At 38.5% G+C, this 23,211-nt stretch overlaps 1 protein-coding gene across 14 annotated transcripts in view; it reads right to left on the bottom strand.

The window, feature by feature from the left end:
- LOC134533636 (protein transport protein Sec31A) overlaps window positions 1-23,211 on the bottom strand; it is a 306,350-nt gene that overhangs the window by 158,687 nt on the left and 124,452 nt on the right. For 13 of the 14 annotated variants that reach the window (XM_063371142.1, XM_063371141.1, XM_063371143.1 and 10 more), the window contains exons 14-16: window positions 18,475-18,617; window positions 7,412-7,588; window positions 1,381-1,503 (exon numbers count right to left, since the gene is read on the bottom strand). In XM_063371142.1, coding sequence (XP_063227212.1) covers window positions 1,381-1,503; window positions 7,412-7,588; window positions 18,475-18,617 — 443 coding nt within the window. The remainder of the gene's footprint in view (window positions 1-1,380; window positions 1,504-7,411; window positions 7,589-18,474; window positions 18,618-23,211) is intronic. The other variant, XM_063371137.1, reaches the window with a different exon arrangement.

Genomic DNA, 23,211 nt, shown 5'->3' with positions numbered 1-23,211 from the left:
TGGCAAGTGTGTACTACGACACGTTAGTTCACGTGTCACGTCAGATTCAAGTGGCTTGCGTTCGTGTTAGAGTTTTGGTTATTCTATTTAAAGTTGAAAAAAGGTTTTTGTTTAAGGAATTATTAATATAGAGTGTTTGGCGTGCTATTTTATACTCCACCTTTTTTTAAATAAACGTACTTTCCATGAACGGGTTTTGATTTATGAATAACTTTACCTAACAAAATTTTTTTTCCCTCATAATCATCGCACCCCTACTTATCAAACTTGATTTTAGAATAAAATGTGCGACTATTATACGAGAAAACACAGAACATTTGGTCTTTTAAAAAAAGTGGCATTCAACTAGGTGTAAAACACTGTATTACCTATCTACATTTAAAATATGCTACATGGTGAGTAACACACACACATCAGTTTGTGTTATTTGCTTTATTTCTGCTGGTATAATTCACTGATTGATTACTTTGTTCTCGTTGACTCAAAAACATATGAATGAGTATTTTTAATGTTCATTTTCGCTGCAATTGTTTTTATCTTTTAGAAAATATACAAACAAAACATGACTTGAATCACGCAGAGTTATTCTGAATGCAATGCTGGCCATGGGAACTTGGTGTGTGGTGGAACCAGCATTACTGTACGCTGACGGCAGTGGATGGAGCCACCGAGCCCGACAATACACGGGCTTCTATAGCCCCACTTTTAGCAACTGCACCCATTCCTCTTGTAAAGAGCTCGCTGCATTCATGTAGAAGGCAAACCTTGAGTTTCTTAAGGCCCCCGCCTATCCGGGCACAACACAAATACGGTGTGCAGAGCTTCAGGAAAAACAATGTGATTTCAAAACTACTTAAGATATCGGCGTGGGATCTGTTTACGAAAAGCATTTAAGAGTTCGCTGAGAGCCAAAAAGTACTTTTGATTTCGAATTAAGTTTTTAAACTGTATTTTTAGAAGAGTTAAAATAACTAAAACACATGTTTTCAGAGTAATTTTTAGGCATTAAACAAGCGGTACAGATTCTTGAAAGCAGTTAAGGGATTTGCACTACACCTTCATCTTCATTTCTCGGCCATAAAATGTTACGGTCACCGCTCAAATTCCACAGTTATCCTGTGATTACAAGAAGACTGCGCGTCAGTTCAGAGCCTTGCGCTTAGAGGCTATACCGCGCTAAAAGCACCAGTGGGCGTCGTGCTAATCATCACGCCGCACTAACACAGATACACCCCTGATGAGGCGGGCCCCTTAAGGTGTCACCTCCTTTGAGTAGAAGGCTTTGTGAATTAACTACTAAGAGAATTAGGTAGTTTGATTGATAAGGTAATCTTAGTGGGAAAGAATCCCCTACGATGTGTAACATCAGAGACCACGCACCTGCCAGCCCTGAGCCGACGTCCGCCTGGCCCCGCGACCCTGCTGCAGCGGCTGCTGCTGTTGGTACGCCTGCTTGTGGCCCAGGGCACAGAACAGCCGCTCCCTCAGCAGGCTCAGGTTCTCCTGTCGGAAATGCAATCAGTACACTGTGCTCTTGCCTGGAGGCAAAACAATCACAGTGACATGTTCAGAAAACTGTATCGCATTTCACACTTGTCACTGGACATGTGACAAACTTTGAGCTGGCTCCGGGGTCGCCAACGGAAGACATCTACGGCGTGCTGAAAATGCTTTAGAGATCCGCCTCGACTGAGATGTTTCCCCTCCTTGTTCCCCCTTCCCCTTATGTGGTGTCTTGGTTGCGTGGCAACGTTTCCCCTCCGCGCCTGCGCAGTTAGTTCGCCGAGCCGAAAACGTGAAGCTTGAGAGGGACGGGCGTCTTCTTGAGCGAGCGGGGAACGGACCAACATGTGGAGGTAGCAGCAAGGGATCCCTTCTAGACTGTGGTCACGAGGACAGCGTGCCAAGTAAGTTGACTTAATAGATTGCGGCCTTATTTCAAATTTTTGTTTGGCACCATTCTTCTGAATTCCATTTCGATTTAATTTTTGTCTGGGCCATGTTTCTTCAGTTATCGGTTAGTCATGCAGAAACCTCCACCTATTTGGTCTGCTAAGCTCTCTTCGTGTAAGCGCCCGCACTGTCTAATGGGACCTGTAAATTATCTGTGTGGGTCGCTGACGCTATGCGCGTGCTTAGCGTGAATCATTAATGTTTGTATCATTTTTATTCTACATTTGTGATTTGTATTTCCTGTAATTAATGAAGACTCATGGTTTTGTAATCATTACTGTGATTTCTGCAACTCTTAATTTTGATTTGACTTACCTATTAATTATTTGGGATTGTAATGTCTGCAGCTTTTAATATTGTAATATTGTATATTAATCACGTTCGTAATATCCAGACATCCAGAGCTAAGATTTGAATTGTTCATACGATTTACTTTGTGTCTGCTGTGCAGATGTGCTCTATGTGCTGCAGCATGAGTTATGACCTGTTATCAGAAAATATATAGCTATTTGCATGGAACCCTCTTTGTTTCCTTACAAGCAACTGTGAACTAGCTTGAGTCCTTTGAGGCTCATTACTATATTTGTATGTGAATCAGGAAGGACGTTAGACCATACTTCCGTTCTTGTTTTGGCCATTAATCCCTTCGCTTGGTTCAACTTGAATAAACAAAATACAGTAAACTCTCGCAAATCCGTGGGTGTCGGGGATTTATGACCTTCGGATTTTTGAAAACTTCGGATTTTTGAAAAATTTTCATTAAAATACAAAAAAAATTCTAAAAGATAAGATGGTAGTCAATGAACATGTAATACTACCACAGGACGTCATAATAAACAAGACACTTGAGAAGTTAACAGAATGGTACGTAAGCAATACCAGTATAGTCCATTCATAGTAAATGAAGCACCCGAGAAATTTTTTTTTCCTGAAAATTTACAGCCTGGCCTGATTAAATTTAACACACCCATTTGTTCAAGTTGGTAGTAAATTGTGTAAAAAGTAATTTAAAGTCATCTTAAATTAAATTAATGGCACCCGAAGTCGCACTTTGATGTGAAAGAGCTAGGCGTAGCAATGTGGCGTGCGCTGAAACGGGAAGCCCCTTGATAAGGGGAAGTGAATTTAGGAGGGGCGGGAGAGAGAAGCGATACGTAGCTGGCAAGAGACTCAAGGCCACTCCCTCACAGACACACGGCCAGTCCAGTTAAACTAAAGAGAAACGGGAGAAATAAAAAAAAATCATTAGTTAATTGTACACTAGAACCATCAAAAAATATGAAATTTTGGCACAAAACAAAAATAATCGGGGAAAAAATGGTAAAACTCACAATAAAAGCTTATACAAAGCTATTATTTAACATGCAGCATATATTTTGTGTTGGTTTATAGTGCACTTACTAATGTTCGTATAAGAAGAGAAAAAAAATTGGACAGTCCGTTTAAAAACACGGCAGCAGTAGCTTGTGCGACGTAAGTGGGAGTGCGAGAATCTCGTCTAGACAGGCTGGCGGCTGCAAAGGCAGCGGATGCATGACGTCATACGGCTTACCTCTCCCTCCCAGACAACAAACCATCTCTCTCCCTCTCTCCAGCCCTCTAGCCATTTTCTGCGTGTGAAACTGTCAACATCCTTCCTCCCCTACTCCACACTGCATGCGACGAAAGCCAGGTTGTATAGTCCATTCCCGGTAAAATGAACATTTTTTTAAGGCCCCCCACGGCAGCCATTTACCGTTAATTTTTTGATACAATTTGTTTGTTAGTTACAGAACATTATTTCTGCTGGAAAATCTCTGAAACTTCAAAATTTCTTTAATGGAAAAATTTAGCAGGGCGGTTAGAGTATTTATTTTTACCGCAAATGAACTATACTCACCTTCCCTCCGGCCAGCATTCCCGGCGTGTGACGCATGACAACTACAGTCGTGTGCCGCGCACAGCTAGGAAACTTGTCACTGGCAACATGTTTCACACACTGACACACGGTGCCCAGAGCTTCAGGAAAACCTACGCGATTTCCAACCTACTCTAAATATCCGACAGGAGTCTGTTTACGAAAAGCATTTAAGAATTTGCTAATGCCCAACTGTTTTTTTATATCGGATTAAGAGGAGTTAAAATGGCTAAAAGGCATGGTTTTGAAGTTTTAGGTGTAAAAAACCGTTAAAAAATTTCTTGAAAGCACCAGAGGAAAAGGCATTACACCTTTATCTTTATTTTCCCGCCATATAATGTTACGGTCACCGCTCAAATTTCACAGTTATCTGACGGGAACGAGATGACTGCGCGCCAGTTCAGAGCCTTTTACCGCGCTATAAATATCAGTGAGCGTCGCTCTTATCATCCACTGAGAATAGTGATACATACATCTAAACAGTAACGATCATGTCACTTCGGAAATACCCCGGATTTCTGAGAACTTCGGATTCTCGGGCCACGGACTGGCGAGAGTTTACTGTACATTAAACATAAAATATTCACAAGATATACAATTTTGTATAACACATGATGACACAAGAAGAAATTCATTAAAAATACATACATATATATATATAAATAAAATTTATTTAAACTTAAGTTTCTTAAAACATAAACCTTGTCACAACACATTGAAAATAAAAAGCTACAGCATAGCTGCAGCTTCAATACATGACTACAGCTTGGTGTGAGAGGTTTAAAAAAATATAACCTGATAAAAAATAAAATAAAAATAAAAGTATGAGCTTACCATAAAGGGTTACTGTATCATAAATAATGCAAGGTTATTATTTTCTATTTCAGGAAGTTGATATTGATTTATTTGCATCTTGATTAGCAAAGGTTCTCTCTTACAAAAGGTTACAGACCGAAAAAAAATCAGCAATCATATTATTTTGACAAATAAATAAATCCTAAATTGAATGAATCCTACTCTGAATGAAAGGGAAGGATCAGACAAACCATCATTAATTAAGTAATCTCAACAACTGTTACAAAGACAATGATATTGCTTATCTACATCCTGCAGAATGTACTGGGCACACCCGCGGAGAGGATCCACAATCACTGCACTCGCCCACCGACACGAGGCCTGTTTCGGCTGACGTGAGGTCTGCCGGCCCCTGCACCGTGCTCAAGGCCGGCCCAGACACACCCCTGCTCCTCCAACCAGCAACACAGGCATCGCTCTCATACGCCCAAGAATGCCCACACTACAAACAATAACAGCCAAACTGGCCTAACTTCACCATATCAAGAAAAATAAGAAAATAATTTATATATTTTAATACAGCTGGGCCGATTACCTATTTTGCCGTCATGTCGATCATCTGCTGCCGATCTTGCTGATCTTCTGAGCCGATTAGAGCCTTTCAAGTACCTCTGATTACACGTTGCTTTTGACGGATCACTATAAACGGTGAAATATTCCCACACAAAACTACTTTTCATTGACATGATTACTTATAAATCACCACACACACACACACACACAAATTAACTGCGTTAAAATGTAATAAGGTCAAACAAATCTTCACCTAATCACAACTCCGTCATTCTGTGATCCGTGTGTGCCGATAGACATTAGCGATGATAATTTTATTCCCCCCAGTGCTGCCAACAAACTTTCAATAATTCCCGATTGTAAGTTAATTTGTGAATACGTAATACCACTAAAAGAGGAACAAAACTCTTCATCAACCAGGTTTTTATACAAAAGAAAAATAAGCTCTATTTCCCGCTAAACAGGATAAGAATATTAATTTCGCTAAACAAAACTTTCAAAAGGCCATATTTAGCGAGAAAAAACTAAATAGATGAATTCCCGAAGAGGTAGTTGTTTACTAACCACGAGACTACTAGTGCCATTAATCCGTACGAATTCCGTCGCGCGACACGTGTCACTCTAATCTCTGGCGTCACATAACCAACCTAAACAACAGTCGTCATTCACCATTGCGGTAATATTAACCGTAAATGGTAAACAAATACATAGTTTTTGGTTCGTAAATGATAAGAAATAAATTTGCAAATAGTATAATGGAAAATTATTTTACCGAAAGTACCGTAAATATACATGGAAATTGATACTGTTCAATGTTTATATAACATACGCTATTTGTTTACTTTAATGGTATATTTTTTTCGTGTGTGGTTAGATGTAAATTATTAACTCCTATTATTTTTCGATGAATAATTGAATTTTCTTCCTGAAAAGTACCGTAAACAAACATGGAAAGTTGTTAGGTATAGGTAATTATTCAATGTTATAAGTTTGCAGTAGGAGACCAATGATCGCCTCAAATAATCGGCAAAATTAACAAAATCGGCCGATTATTACGATCGGGGATCGGCATCGGCCCAGCTCTATATTTTAATACAATACTAGGTTAATAAACTAAAAAACTGTAAAAATATTTAACAGAACTTCTCTCTTCCAATTCAGAATTTCAGCTGGTGCAACTACACATACACATAGTAAACACCTGTACAGCATTTAAGTCATGGCTCCGGAATATTATGTGCAATAAAACAAGCTGGCGTCATTATCATGGTTAATAAAGTTCACGAAGAAACATGTTTCTTATCCCCAAACACACGAATTGGTCCTGTGATCGAAGAAACAATAACTTTATAACAAGAATAACCTAAGGGCTCAGACACATTCTGAAAACCACGTAAACCTGTAGTTTCAGCAGTGCACCAGTCTTTCCTTTGACTTGACCTCGGCTCTCAAGGCCGCAGGGACGCCACGTTGCACAGAACCGTTACCATTTGTTTGATACCGACTCCAGGGACGTCCTTCTGTGTTCAACTCAGAAGCAGTTCTCACACACAAACATTTCTGAACCTGTCTTCTGTCTGCTGTTTCACCAAGTGTTCGTGACGCTGGAGCGACAGGCACAGAAACAGCAACATTCCCAGCTATTGACCCCACAATCTCTATCGGAAAGTTAGTCACTGTGTTTGTATGGCGATGAACTGTCGATACACATCTAGCGCAGTGTTTGGACTCTTCACTGTGCTGTGAGTCAAGACTAACCAGCGAGCGTTCAGCTCTGGTAAGTGTCTCAACACGCAAACTTTCATTTTTGACCCACACACTATTGGAACGCATATTGTACCATGTACTGACGCGCAAATAATCTTACTCGCTCTGCTAACTGCTACAAACAAGTTTCGATTCCTAACTCAAATACAATGAGCTGTTGGTATATCCCTAGATCAACAGCTAAAGCATTAAAAAGTATATTCATACCAGTTCATTCAGAAAACCAACTTTAAATAATGAGACCCTTTGAAACAGCTCAATCATGAAAGATTTAGCCTCAAGAATACATACAAACAGATTTAGCTTTGCATTTGGAACAATTTAAATTTTGCTATCTTAAATACCTGAAGCAAACACTCCCAAAATACTCTCTCCTCAGAATACTAAGACACGCAGAAGCATGGGAATGGAGAGGCGGACACTCACGTCAGCGGAGTCCTGCAGGTAGGCGAGGGCCGTGCCGAGGCTGCCCTGCGCGGCCAGGAGGCCCGCATAGCGCGACAGGAGCTGCGCCAGCTGGCCCGACACGGCGCATACACGGCCCGTGGTCTCCGCAGCCTTGCGCAGCACCACCGCCAGCTCCACCAGTTCCTGCACGCCACACTACAGTCACTCGTACTTGTGCGTCTACTTCATTTCCTTTACAGTTCAAATTTGGAAAATTGACGTAATTTATCAATACAGAAATACAAAATATTGTAAACATTGCAAGAAGGAAATATTGTGCAACAGTAACAAGGGGGGCCAGCAGGCCAAGAGTTTTGTGTGTGTGGGGTTAACCAACATAAGTCATCTCAGGATAAGGTGCTTATATGTTGTACACTGCCCATATTTTGACCTATATGCATGGAATAAGCATACATTTTTTTTTGACGTAACATTGTCTAATAAATCGATGCACGCCGGCTGCACACACGAAAAAGTGTCCCACTACGGATGTCCCACTACGGATGTGTTCTGTTTGCTCATTGTACGCATGCATGGCATCTCTCTTCATGCTCATTGTACGCATGCGTACACTCTCTTCCACTCGATTGGAACAACAATCGATTTGACTTTTCAATCATATTTTCGTCGTTTGAATTATTAATATTATGTAATTTAACGATCGTCCACCGATTTTCAGCACAATCGGTACGGTTATTTAAAAGTAATGTTGAAAACTCAAATACGTTTTGAACCAACAATGGTTTTTTACAGTTACACATAATAATACAAATTACACCCGGGATCTTTTGCACAATGTTTTAAAAAATATTGTAACACATTATAAGTTTGGTGTATTTGGGATGCGTATTTGTTATAAAATGGTGTTAATATTATACCACTACCGGAACAAAGTTTTTATAAATATATATAACATTTGAAACTACATAACCTTAGTATGGCCTCGTGGGCGTGTGGTTAGCGTACCTAACTCTTAAACTAAACGTTGTCGGTTCGAAACCCGGCAGCTGCGAAATTTTTTTTGGACTTGTAAAAATAAATATGGCGCACGCAACATTTCAAAAGTAATAAATATATTTGAATTAATGAATGCAAATAAAAGTAAATTTATTAATGCAATTGCACATTTCATTTCACTCCTTTCTATCCATACAAAATAGTGATATTTCTATAAAAATGATTCAATTTTATTCATAAAAGTATGCAGAGGTAGATTTTATCATGCAAAAGATTGAAAAATTAAAAAAAAAATTCTTCCTCAAAGAATATAATATTTTTAATGCCTAAATAGTTTGGTTGCAAAAACCTATTACGGCTCAGTAGAGACCCCGAAAAATGGTGAAGCGCGAAATTCACGAAATAACGCGAAAATTTGATACTTTAAACGAATTTTGCGACTTTCCTTTGATTTCGACATAGTCGTGAAATTCACACATTTTCACACGAAATTCACGCTTTTTTGCACAAAATAATGCCCTTATGTCGCAAGTGCTAATTATTTACGCCATCATAAACATAGGCGTAAAATAAACATAGACTGAAAGAATAGTGCCGTGATATCTTCGTTTTGACACGTTACTGAAATCCCCGTATTTTTATTACTTTGTTTACAAGCAGTAAATATTGCCATCGCAAATGAAAACAAAATGTAACAAATTTCAATCGATATGTGCTTACTACCAACATAACAAAATTGACTGTCCACAGTTTTCGTGTTTTGAATAATGGTCGTTTCAGCCGCAAGGCGCACTGGTGTCAATTTTTCTAACCTAATTTAATCGCATGGAGCTAAGATGGCAGTCATTTTTGCGTGCACATATCTATGAGTGTTTACAAATACCGTCCACATTTTGTAAGTTTTGTGATACAATTGAATTTGTGACTAAGATGCCGAAAACTTCGACAATGTTTGGTGGCGAAAGAGAGATGAAATCGGATGGATTTTATATTTTTGATCAGCGGGAAAAAATTATGATGTGCAAGTTCTGCAACGTGCGGGTTGATTGGTCACACAAAGAAACGTGCAAAAAGCATGTGGCAAATGACACACACAAAACAAAACAGAAAAGACAATTATTTTGTCAAGCAAATTCTACCGTGTCTAAACAAATCTCGATAGGCGACAGCGTGAATAAAGCAAACAAGCTTGAAAGTGCAGAAAACAAGAATTTGTTTCTGATTTTGTTAATATGATGCTGTAAGTTAACATTCCTTTGGAAAAAGCTGATCATCCAGCTATGAGGGAATGGTTAAACACCCATGTTGAAGAAGGTTAGCCTTATTTATTTAGAAATGTTTTCCCCCTCTAATAAAAGTTCATAATCATATTGTAGGCCTACAATATTATCAATTAACTTACCTTTAGGCCCAACTTACCTTTACTTCAAATAAATATGCAAGTACCTCAGATTAATAAACACATAAATAGGATGGATTGCATTGTGAAATGGTGAGCACACCACAAGATATTTTTAACTGATTGATGGTTTCACTCTGTAATCCAGCAGTAATCTTGAAATGGTTAGGTTAGGTTTGGCTTAGAATTGTTTTGAGTAAATTAGCCCATTAATATTTTCTGCGATAACCTTATAAGTATATTGTAAGTTATGTATACATTTTAGAGCAGGGGATTTGCCATCAGCCAACACTCTTGGAGAAACTTATGTCCCAAAAATTGGCCAGGCAAATAAGGAAGCAGTAAGGCACGCTGTAGAAGACAAACAGATTGTATTCTTGTGTGATGAAACAACAAAGTGGGCCGATGTAAGGCAGAGTCTGCTACTTTGTAGTGCCTATCCGCTATGAGGTTTTTTTTACACCACCAATGGCATAATTTTTTCACCATTTTTTGGGTCTCTACCGATTGCTTATTTTTTCACCGATTTTTCGCAGCGCTTGCTCATTTTTACACAGATTTTTTGCACCGCTTTTGTCATTTTTTTACACCGAAATGAGCCAGTTTTATTTACCATTTTCTGGGGTCCCTACGGCTCAGTCTCAGGCCGAATATGATATTTCCTTTTCTTCTGGATCAATCATCTCATCAATGTTTTGTTATGACGTTGTCACGTTAAACTATCGTCCGTAAACCGACTTTACAGACAAACAATTTTTTTAAATATACAGAAAGTTTTTAAGAAAAAATAGTTTACATTATTATGTTTATCAAACCCTTTTCATAGTCACAATTTTGCAAGCGTAAGCAGGCCAGCAGGCCCCCCCTCCCTTCACCCTGGAATCTATGACCATGCTGTGTAATGTACTCAAGGGGACACGTTCATGATCATCATGCACATAATTTCAAGGCCACAAAGTATTTTAAGTCAACTTGTTTTACATATTTTTTGATATTCTAGGTAAATTTAATTTTTTAGGTTGTATATTATTGTGTATGAAGTAGTACATATTTTAAGAACAGAATTGAAAATAACTCATTAAAATGTTAAAATTTCAAATCCCACCCTTAGCAAAATAATCAGTGAATGGCAGTTGATGTATTTGATCCAATTTGGGTGGTTTCAGAAGTGATGATGCCTTTCATGAGCTGGTATAGCAGGGTGTTTTAAAAGAACAGTAAGTAAAGTTAGTGCACTAGAAGCATAGCAGTTAGTTTTGGAACAGTTAAAATGCAGTTCATGTTTAAATTCATGAAATATCTATTTAATAAATAAAAACTATATTTTTAATTTTATTAAAAATTTTTAATGTATTTTTATAACCATTAAGTTATCATATATGGTATGGATTAAGGTGTGTGTGTTAAAGGTATACCCAAGAGATACAATCATAAATTTACTTCAGTTTAATTTACAAACCATCTAATGATTTTTATAGCATATGTTATACAGTGAAACCTCGTTAATAAAATACCGGTTATTTCAAAGTTCGCGTTTATTCGAACACTTTTAATTCCCCTTCAGACTGGGATAGCATATTTAATGTCAATCAATACGGTTAATACGAAATATTCGTTATTATGTATTACGAAGTAACCTCACGTCCGCTCACGTAATGTACTATTATTTTATTATCGGATAAACCGAATGAAATTTTAGAACAAGAATCGCACACTTAAATCACGTGCACGCAGCTTCACTATAATTCTGTTAACGGCAAATAATTTGTACAGTAAATGGTCTACTTCGAACAGCAAACATTTTACGACCATATCTTGTTTTGTGAACAACCATATTTTTCATAGACAACTGAAAATAGTGCAGTGCTACAAACTGTAGAAAACGCACTAGAATGAACGTGGCTATTTAAAGGAAATTGCTTTTATTGAAATTAATACCTTGATTAGAAAAATATTTATTTGAAAGATAAATTTCCCATTCAAAGAATTTTACGCATTTTAAAAACAGAATACAAACAAGTAGAAGCCCACAATAACCTGAGAGTTACAATACAAAACCGTAACCACACGCCGCATGGGCTGTTCCAAGAACATGGCTCCCTTTACACCAATGAACTTCTCGCGTTAGCTGCTGCTGTTCCAACTGAATACCACGTCCCCCGAGGTGAACATGCTGTCATACGGGACTCATGGTGGTTGATGTTGGGTTGGTCACTCTGACGCTTTTTTTTATCTGTTTACTTTTGTTGAACTAACCAGCGTGCTGTAAAATGGCGAAGCGTAAACGGAACGAGTTATCTTTGTCAGCAAAAATGGAAATTTTAAGTAGCATCGACAATAGCGCCAAGTCTAAAACGGAAATCGCGAAAGCCTTCAACATACCGTTGTCGACTCTCTCGACGATAGTGAGCAAGAGAGAAAAATTCGAAGCAGCGTGCGCGAGTGGTAGTTGTACAAAGGGAAAAAAACGTATGCGTGGTCCTCAACACATGGAACTGGAAGATAAGCTACTGGAGTGGTTTCATCAGATGCGGGATGGTAACATACCCATGTCCGGGCCAATAATCCAACAAAAGGCAGATTATTTTGCACTGACACTGAAAATTGATGACTTTAAGTGCAGTAATGGATGGTTGCAGCGATTCAAGGAGCGAAATAATTTGGTTTATAAAGCTGTTTGTGGAGAGAGTGCAGCTGTGGACAAAGATGCTGCACTTGATTGGCTAGGTTCTGTGCAGCCAGTTTTGAATAAATATGCGCCACGCGACATATTTAACATGGATGAAACCGGAATTTTTTATAACTTGCTTCCAAACAAGACATGGGCCTTCAGAGGAGAATCTTGTCATGGTGGCAAACATAGCAAGGCACGAATCACTGTTTTGTTGTGCTGCAACCAGGATGGTAACACAAAGCTGAAACCTTTAGTAATTTCAAAGTCAATGAAACCTAGATGTTTCAAGGGTATTGATACTGCTCGACTGCCCTGTGATTATGAAGCAAATGAAAATGCATGGGTAACGAGTAAATTGTTCCAGTCGTGGCTAATCCAGTTTGACAGGAAGATGGCAACTCTGAACAGAAATGTTCTTCTATTGTTAGATCGTTGTGCAGCACATACAGCTCATGGGCTACAGCTGAATAATGTCACACTGATGTTCCTGCCAGCAAATACAACCAGCTTCATGCAACCACTGGACCAGGGCATCATTGCCACAGTCAAGAGGTTCTACAGGACACGTCTAGTGAAGTACCTCATTAGGCAGCTTGAGCTACAGAAGTCTTCTCAGCCAAGGTGGAATGTGTTGGGTGCAATGAGGAACATTTCAATGGCTTGGGACAGTGTATCAACAGCAACAATCCAAAACTGTTTTGCCAAAAGTGGGTTTGGCAAAACAGATGAAAGTCCCGAAGATGAAAGTTCAGACCTAGTGGAAGGCTGGGAAGAACTTCAGCAACATGGTGCTTCTGGCAACTTCAAAGATTATGTTCATGTTGATGATAATGTGTATACAAAAGCTGCACCACTGAATGAATGTGAAAGTGAGCTGGACAAAGTTGTTCCAGTTGTATGTGAAGATGGAGAAGAAGAAGAGAGTGATGATGTGGATGACGACGTTCACGAACTTCCAAGCAGAAATGAAGCTTCTTCAGCATTAATTGTCTTGGAAAATGTTCTGGCTGCTAGTGATGTAGACACTGATGTCTTGTCTTCCTTCGACAAACTTTGCAGTGCAGTAAAGGACATTTATGCAACTAAAAAAGTGCAGAAAAAAATCAATGAATTTTTCAAGCCTCTTTAATTCTCTATTTGACTAATTTTCGAGTAAAAAATCAATACTTGATTTTGTCGATTATTATTAATGTGAGCATATGCACCTGTTAATACAAACCTCGTTAATACAAACTGCAAAATTTTAGGTCCCTTCAGGTTTGTATTAAAGAGGTTTCACTGTACTGTGTTTTCTCGCACAATCGATGCACATTAAATTCTAAAATCAAGTTTGAAAAGTAGGGGTGCGATGATTATGCGGGAAAAAAAAAATTTGTTAGGTAAAATTATTCATAAAAAAAACCCGTTCTTGAAAAGTACGTTTATTTAAAAAAAAGATGGAGTATACAAGAGCACGCCAAACAATTTATATTAATAATTCATTAAACAAAAACCTTTCTTCAACTTTAAATCGAAAACCCAAACTGTAACGCGAACACAGGACACTTGAATCTGCTACGTGAACTAACGTGTAGCTATTGCCGTAGTACACATTTACCACGAAAGAATGCGGGCCATCAAATGTAGTTGACTTGGCACTCGACAGAGAGCGCGCGCTGCATGCAATCGGCGAGATATTGATATTGGACTACGTGCGCGCGCTCTTTACGGGAAGCAACATAACCAAACATGAATGATGCCAACTAGCGTTGGCTACATGTTCATAAGTGGTACACCGCGGCAACGCAGACGATCAGATAAAGGAAATAACGTTTCAAACGTCTTTAAAAGAAAATTTACACGTTAGACAACTTTGTATTTCTGTTAATTAAATAAGTGGTAATGTCCGAATAAATATTAGACTTCTACTTTAAAAGACATAGTTTTATAAGGAAAAGATCTCTACACCGGTACACCGTAGTGACACAGACGATCAGATAAAGATAATAACGTTTAAAAAGTCTTTAAAAGAAAATTTACACGTTAGACAATTTTTTATTTCCGTTAATTAAATAAGTAAGTGGTAATTGCTGAATAGATATTAGATTTCTACTTCAAAATACATTGTTTTATACGGAAAAGATACCTACACAAAGCGCTCGGCATCTAATAGTGGGACCAAAAACATCATTCGACGTTTAAGCGAGAAGTTTTTTTATCCCAATTTTGACGGCCGAAAATATAGGTGTGACGATTACGCGCGTGCCACGATTATGCAATAAAAGAGGGTATATGGAACAAATGAAAGAACATGGGTACAGGACTAGCCTACGTCATAAGATTATATATATATATATATTTATTTTACAGATTTTAAAAATGTATTTATACCATATTTTATTATATTCGGCACGAATGAAGAAAGGGCTGGGAATTCCGGGCTTACAGAGGCCGCTGCAAGGAGTGGCGCGAATAAACACAGCTTTCTCTATGCTTCGGGCATTGGATCGGCCCGGGATGACGCGACACATCACAACCGCTCTCGTCGGTTCGAGAAGGGCGTCACAGGTATTTAAGCAGTGAAGCCGGCCTCCGTGGGAGTTCCGAGTTCTGGGTTCCGAGAGTTCCGAGAGTTCCGCGAGTGAAGGGAAGTGCGACATCAGCGAAAAGGGTGAGAGACCCCCTCAAAAGTGGCGCGACGCGGAGTGACGGGACTGAGAGAGTGCGACTGAGTGGCGCGAGATTGTGTGTGTGGACAGGCGTGAGTTGAGGGGCGAACCACTGTTGAGCCTGGCTTTAATGAGGAGTGCGAACTGCAGAACTTGATGGACATTGAGTGGCTTGCGAATAAACATTTTTAAGTGCCAGTATTGGTGAGCAGACATTTTTAAATACAATTATTCATCAGTAATGTAAATATTAGTAATTAATAAAACTGTAATAAAACTTAATTGGGCTATCCCTTACAAACTCAGTTCTCCCCACATAGGTCGTAACAATATGAATGAAAAGGGGATATGTTATAGAAATTCGTATGCAATAAGATTATATACCTATACAGTAGAATCACGTTGTAACATTTTTCAAAATGGCATAAGGAAAAACTATTATAAGCAGGAAATATCAATGTAGCACTTGTCAGTGTATGAACTTTTCACCAATGGGCTCATCAAGCTGTGTAAACAAATTTAATGTTAAAACCACTGATGGGTACACTCGAAGCTCAAATTCACTTAACTAAGCCAACAATTTTCAACTTCATCATGCTTCCAACTTCTATTTTATTTTTGTCTTCAAAGACACACTGCCATATTTCTGTAAAATTGTCTCACAATTTAATGCCCATTTCCAATTACTTCACCACTTGAAAATGTGTAATTTTGAGATTCCTACCTACGAATTAAATTAATTAAACTCTTTATCAGCAATAGAAAACACATTTTTTTTTTTTCATAATGAAATACAGTGAAATCTCGTTTATTCGTTCCCGCATTGTAGAATTTCCCGGTTTTATTGTTCAATGTCCGTGGTCCCGAAAAAATCCCGCAAGAACAATGTTAAAAAAATCTAGTTTCCATCGTTTACGAATATTTTTTAACCCGGTTTAACGGGTTGAACTTTACAGGCTTTTTACCGATTTCACATTCAAATTCCCGAGAAATATTCCAGTTTACGCGTGTCTACACGACACGCAATACCAATATTTACATATGGCGGCCATTACTAAAAGAAAACGAATAAAGTGAGCATGACGCTGTTGCTAACAGGTTCACCAACTTCGATAAAACAACAGACGAAAGCTAACGCTCGCACAATAGTTCTTGCTTTGTGCGATAATCGACACAACAATAAAACCGTGGTCGATATACTGTACATACTAGCCCAACGTAAACACGTTTATATTTAGCGGCAGTGAAATCCTGCGAGAAACATAGACGAAATTGTTCATCCTAGCGTTTCCGTGGCCGGCCGTATATGCGCGAGATTTTCTTTGTTTACGGTAAATTAGCTTTATGCATTTAACTCTAATGCACGTGTGAAATTTGTAAAGGTTCATTGATATGTATCGGCATACAAAAGAGGTTAAAACCATTAAAGAGCGTTTAGAAACTATAAATGCCGTTGAAAAAAATCCAGGCGAAAAACGGGTTGATTTGGCAAAGCGCTATGGTATTCCTCCATCGAATCTTAATTCTATCTTCGCTAGAAGAAATGAGATTCGGAAACAAGCAAGTCAGTTCGGCCAGTCTTCAAAAAAACGGAAAATGGCAAGACAGTCGAAATACAGTGAGCTTGAGAAAGTTTTGTTTTCTTGGTTCCAGCAAGTTCGGGCATCAAACATCCCAGTGGATGGCACATTTTGTTCATTTAAAAAAATTAAGGAAGTAGTGAAACCCCTTATTTACGTTACCGTTATTTACGTTTTCCCATTATTTGCACTATATTCTTCAGGTCCCGTTTGGTTCCCATTTAATCCAATACAATACTTTCACGCGAATTACGTCTCAAAAATCTAATCCATCCCGCTATTTACATCACGTAACAACGATAGTAGGCCTAAAAACATTGTGAAAAACGTAACTTTTATAGTCGGCAGTGAACATTTTAAATCGCAAAATAAACATATTTTATAACACGAAAAGTTGCTTTTATTTCTAAACATATAATAATTTAAGCCTAGGCGTGTAAAAGTCCGAGTAATTATAGCAGAAGGCAATCTAAAATGTACTCGGGAAAAACGTAAACTCACGAATGTATAAACGTTCTGTTACTATATTTATGTCACAACTTAGCCGAAATACTGGTACGAGACATAAACCTCACTAGATAAAATGAGCGGAGTCTTGGTAACTGTTTTAAACGTATTTTATAATTTCGGAAGTATTGTACAGTTGACGCATATTTTTTAAACTAACCATTTATATCTGGGGATCGTAAATAATTAATTATTGGTATCAAGAAATCAAGGTGAACATAAACTTGAACACGTCACGGCAGCGAGAAAAGTGGTGCGTATACCAATAAACTGGTATTAGAACTGTACAAAACTGGGACATGGGAGGTGGAGCTTATATTTTTTTCCGCTAAGCTCGCATCTATTGGCTGACTGTTGATGGAACGTCACGAGTCTGGGCGGAGCGTAGAGTGAGTTATACTGCGCATGTGCAGCTCAGACAACAGAGAGAGCCAGCCGGCAGGTACGTCGCGCCATAACAGCTGATTGAGTACGATGACCTTTCTCCACGCACGGCGCGCTATTGACGGTAAATGTCCAATTTGCGGCCCTTTTATTTAAAAATTTTTTACTGTGGTGCAATGCGTATGTGTAATATAGCCCACATTTGTTATGAACGCTGCAGGATGCGACTGTATTTTAATTAACTTTAACGTATTTCTTACTTTTCCCTTTATTTACACTTTCTCGCTTTTTACACTTTTTTACTTTGTCCCCATGAAAAGTGCAAATAAGGGGTTTTGCTATAATTTTCCAATATTGATAGTGTATATACAGTGTGCTGCTGGTGTCAGTTTATGGAAATACCTAACTGATTCACTGAAAGTTTTTGCAATAGTACATACATTGTGCATTTGGTAACTTTAGAGTGTGTTCCCACATTGTAGGATTTCCTGGATTATCCGTTTTTTACTCATGGTCCATTGGAAAACGGATAATCAGGGTTTCACTGTAGTTGGCATAATAAAATATTGTAGAACTACGTATGTACATCTGAAAACACACTGGAATGGCAAGAAATGGCAGATAATTTTTTTTTAAAGACAAGGGTGCCAACAAACACGTAACTTATTTTTGCATACAATCATTCCTATTTGAATAATCTACATCTGTTGTATAACAGTGATTGTAAACAAAAATGTACATGAGTGTAAAGTAAACCTTTTAACATGATTAACTCCACAGAAAAAAAATATATTTCTCAGAAAATGTGTATCAGTAACACAAACATATTATGTATAAAAATATCTGATACTAGTTATTACTATTCAGAACATAGTAACTACAAATGCAAGCACCTGCAGGTTGTCGGGCGTGTCGGGCTGGAACACGGCCGTCCAGCTGTGGACCAGGCGGTCCAGGTCGCCCGCACACACGAGGCACAGCTGCGCGCTCAGCACCGAGTCCTTGCCCTCCGCAGCCAGCCGCTCCGCCAGCTCGCCTGCAACCACCCCTCGTCACCACTGGAACCACTATGGAAGTTATATAAATACTCGTATAGCACTGGATATGTTCAACAGTAAACAAATACCCAGCATTTGCCTCACCTACTGGATTTGTACTGAAACAACCTGATGTTTCCATGAATACCGGAAAAACTCTGGATATTGCCAACACTACTAGTACAACCATGGCCATTGCCATTACAATTAGAACTACAATATTACAACCCTGGCTGTTGCAAACATCACTGCAAAAAACCTGACTATTGCAACTTCTGTTGAAACAACACTGACTATTGCCACCAATATTAAGACTGCACTGGCTTTGGACATCAATGCTGGAACCACCCTAACTATTACCATCCCTTCTGGGACAACCCTGGCCATTGCTAACATTATTAGAACTACACTGGCTATTGCCACCAATTCTGAAACAGCCATGCCTATTACTAAACCTTCAGGAACAACCCTGGCTCTTACTGCCCTTCCTGGAACATCACTTTCTTCTGCCATCACTATTGGAACAACCATGGCTATAGCCAGCATTACAACAATCCTGGCCATTGAAACCAATACTGAAAAAATACGGTTTATTACTAGCACTATTAAGCATACAATGGCTTTTTCCATCAATACTGAAACAACTATGACTATTACCACCCAATCTGAAACAACCCTGGCCATTACCACAATTATGTTACAATGCTCGTGCACTACATGGGGCGACTGAATTGCGCCCCATTGGAAAGGCCGCCTATCAGGTTTTTCAAGCACACACACAATTATTTAAATCCTGATAGGCTGCCTTTCCAGACTATGTTAGACACTTCATTTAAAGCCTAAAAGAATTCTGAAAAGTGCCCCATTGGAAAGGGTGCCTTTCAGGATTTTCTTCATATGCGAAAGAATTTGTAAAATCCTGATAGGCTGCCTTTCCAGAACATGTTACAGACTTAATTATAAGACAAACATAATCCTGAAATATGCCCCATTGGAAAGGGCGCCTTTCATGTTTATCTTCATATGCGAAAATATTTGCCAATTTATGAAAGGCTGCCTTTCCAGGGCTAGATTTTTGCTTAGTTGTATGCGGGAAAATATCCTGAATTGTGCCCCATTGGAAAGGGTGTCTTTCAGAAATTTTTAGTTTTTGTTAGATCGTTGTGGACACTGAATTGTGCCCCATCGGAAAGGCCGCCTATCAGGTTTTTTCCGTGTACGCATACAGTTCGTAAAATCCTGATGGGCTGCCTTTCCAGAGTTGGCTGTACGCTTTGTTTTAAGCGAAAGAAAACCCTGAATTGTGCCCCATCGGAAAGGCCACCTATCAGGTTTTTTCCGTGTACGCATACAGTTCGTAAAATCCTGATGGGCTGCCTTTCCAGAGTTGGCTGTTCGCTTTGTTTTAAGCGAAAGAAACCCCTGAATTGTGCCCCATGGGAAAGGCCGCCTTTCAGGTTTTTTTCATGTACACAATGAGTACGTAAAATCCTGATGGGCTACTCAGACAGTTTATACTCTTTATTTTATTCCAAGACAATTTTGAATTGTCCCCTGTTGTTGAATGATCGGCGCAGATAAAACACTTTTACACACAAAATGCAATCAATGTATGTCTATACAAATTAATATTCAACTTAAGTAGGTGTATTTGGTAGGTTCTGGTACACTGGATCCAGGGTCGGGATTCGGGGATTCGAGGAGGCCATCTTGGATTACGTCACTTCCAGCGGCAAAACACCTTAAAGGACCTCATTTTGGACAAAAAAGTCCCTTTTTGGAGGGGAAATTTCCCTTTTTCAAGAGAAAATTTCCCTTTTCGAGAAAATATCCCCCTTTTTTCTGCTGTAGGATATCCGGAGATGCAAGATCCGCAGGAGGGGTCGCAAGATCCGCAGGGGGAGTCGCAAGATCCGCGGGGGGGGGGGGGGGTCGCAGCAGGGAGGGTCAATTCTCTTCTTTTGCGGTGTGCTAGTTTAACCTGTTAATCCCTATACCTGTTATTTCATACATTTATTAGTGCTCAGATTTAGGGAGTCATGGCGGCCATCATGGATTACGTCATTCTGGCGACCATCTTGGATTTGACCATGACCTTTGACCCCGGCGGCCATTTTGTTTTCTAGATCAAACCGCCATTTTTTTATTCTCGTACATTCCGCCATTTTGTTTTTTAGAACATTCCACCATTTCAAGTTTTGTCCGCCAATTTGAATATCTTTATTTATTATCCGATTTTAATGAATTTTTTTTTTAAATTATATAAAATTATTAAATAATCAAAATAATAAAATTAAAATTAAAAAAATATATTAGTTAATAAAATTTTAATTAAAACCTATGCATCGAACACCCCACTCCTCTACATTACGAATACAACAACTAGCACCCCACTCCTCTGTTACAATGATATCTCCATCGAACACCCCACTCATCCCTGTTACAATTTTTCGTTACACTGCATTCTTTAAAATAAATTTATCATCAAAATAAAAATATATACCATCGATGTCTGCCGGAGGCAGCCATCTTAGTTAGTGGAGACCACAATCTTGATTTCATCTGATAGATGTTATCATCGGGTGTAGGTTTCTAAAGTAAGTTAGTGTAAGTAAGGTCGAGTTGCAATTCTCTACCAACATTATTATGACCCTTATAGACAAAAATCCACAGTCATTTCTTTGTTGTAACCACCATTTTTTCTTAAAGTCTTATCATTTATAGGTTTTAACTAAAATACATGTTATCAATACTATATTTGTGGATGCGATAGTTAAAGTAATGATAATTAAAAAAAAAAAAAACATTTATTACTTTATCTTAGCGGACCAGAAATTATTCAGTTTCCTAACTCACAAGTAATATTCTCATCTCATGTTTGCGTACTCGTGTTTTAAAAGCTGCATGGAAGCAGATATTTTAAATGTCTGCGTATAATTACATTCCTAAACAAGTTCATGTTTGCGTACTCGTGTTTTAAAGCTGCATGGAAGCAGATATTTTTAATATCTGCGTATAATTACATTTTACTATTCTCTAAGACATTTATAAGTATTAGTACCTTGGATGATATTGGTGTTATGTTATAATAATAAAAAATTTGACGGAAGCACATTCATAGAAAAGGACGCACAATCAACAAAAAGAAAGCACATTTGGAAGCACAATCAACAAAAAAGGAAGCACATTTGGAAAGCACAATCAACAAAAAGGAAGCACAATCGAACATTTTACATTTCAACTTAATGTCTGATCACTATAGTGTATATGATGCACTTACAACACTCACCTCAGCCATTACCTACTGCCGCTACGAGATGCACTTCATATCAAATGAAAATAGTATTTTTTTAAGTCGTGGCAAGAAGTCGAAGTAAATAAAATATCAAAAAAATATTTAACACTATTTAATAAAAAAAACACACAATCCTTCACACCATCTTCTCCCCCTTGTTAACACAATACCATTCAGAAGGCGTTACCGACCCCCTTCACAACACCTCGCTCCGCAGTACTTTCCATACTAGCCATCAAATACTTTGTCCACACAACTATACAAGCATCACACAGCTCCAAAGTCGATAATTGAGGAATAAGTGCCAAATATTCCCCCACCACAGCAACAATATCCTCCACAGTCAGAGCGGAGGTGTTCACAGGAGCATCTGCGATGTCTTCCCTAGACTCTTCGTCTTTATCCATCGCAAGAGCTTCTTCCTGGCCGCTAGCCTCCTGACAGCACGCATAGAACTCCTCCTCAACAATTTTCTCATCGCTGGCAAGACACATCTTACTAGCTCTGTTGATAACTACGAATGATGCATCCTAAGGGTGCAATTTTTCAACTGTCCCCACCCCTCTACCCTTTCTATTGCAATCATGTTCGTGCGTGCCAAGCACACACGTCACTGGCGCATGACCTTTGACGTCAGCAGACCTACCCCCTCCCCCCTCACCCTTAACCATGCACACCCCAAATAGCTGCGTCATTTAGACCTGACGCTACACGTCCCCAGCCTCCGAATACCATTTTAAGCACCTTTGACGAACATCCCAAACTCTGGTAACTAGTGAAAAGTTTCAAACAGTAAATTTATAATACATTTTAATTTATTTTAGACTTGAATTTATTAATATAAATATTTACATTTCAAAATATTAAAATTTATATGACATCTGTAGATTTTATCCAACTGATTTTCACATTTATCGAATCCTAGCCACTTCACAAACAAGGGATCATCTTTCTAATATATCAATTTTTCTACTTAATAATCGGTTGGGTACTTGGTAGACTGAATTTCTTACCCATAGCATCCGCCACGTATCGCCGAACCTCGTAAATCTTCCAAGTAGTGACATCTCGGATGGTAATTGCGTATTTTAACAACACGGAATATTTAGGTCGACCATTTATAAATACACACAAAATATTACATTTTAGCTCTAAGTTTTATTACGCCTAGTTTATTTTCATCAAAATAAACAGTTTCCAGGAGTGAGTTATCTTTTACATTAACAGACACCATGACAGTTTTTCTGTATTTTCTGTAACATATAAATCCACATATAACTCCCTTTTGCTGCAAATTC

This window comes from Bacillus rossius, chromosome 7 (genome assembly GCF_032445375.1).
Source record: "Bacillus rossius redtenbacheri isolate Brsri chromosome 7, Brsri_v3, whole genome shotgun sequence".
Classification (NCBI taxonomy): domain Eukaryota; kingdom Metazoa; phylum Arthropoda; class Insecta; order Phasmatodea; family Bacillidae; genus Bacillus; species Bacillus rossius.
Note: the sequence above shows the minus strand (reverse complement) of the source record. Positions and strands in the feature narration are given on the sequence as shown.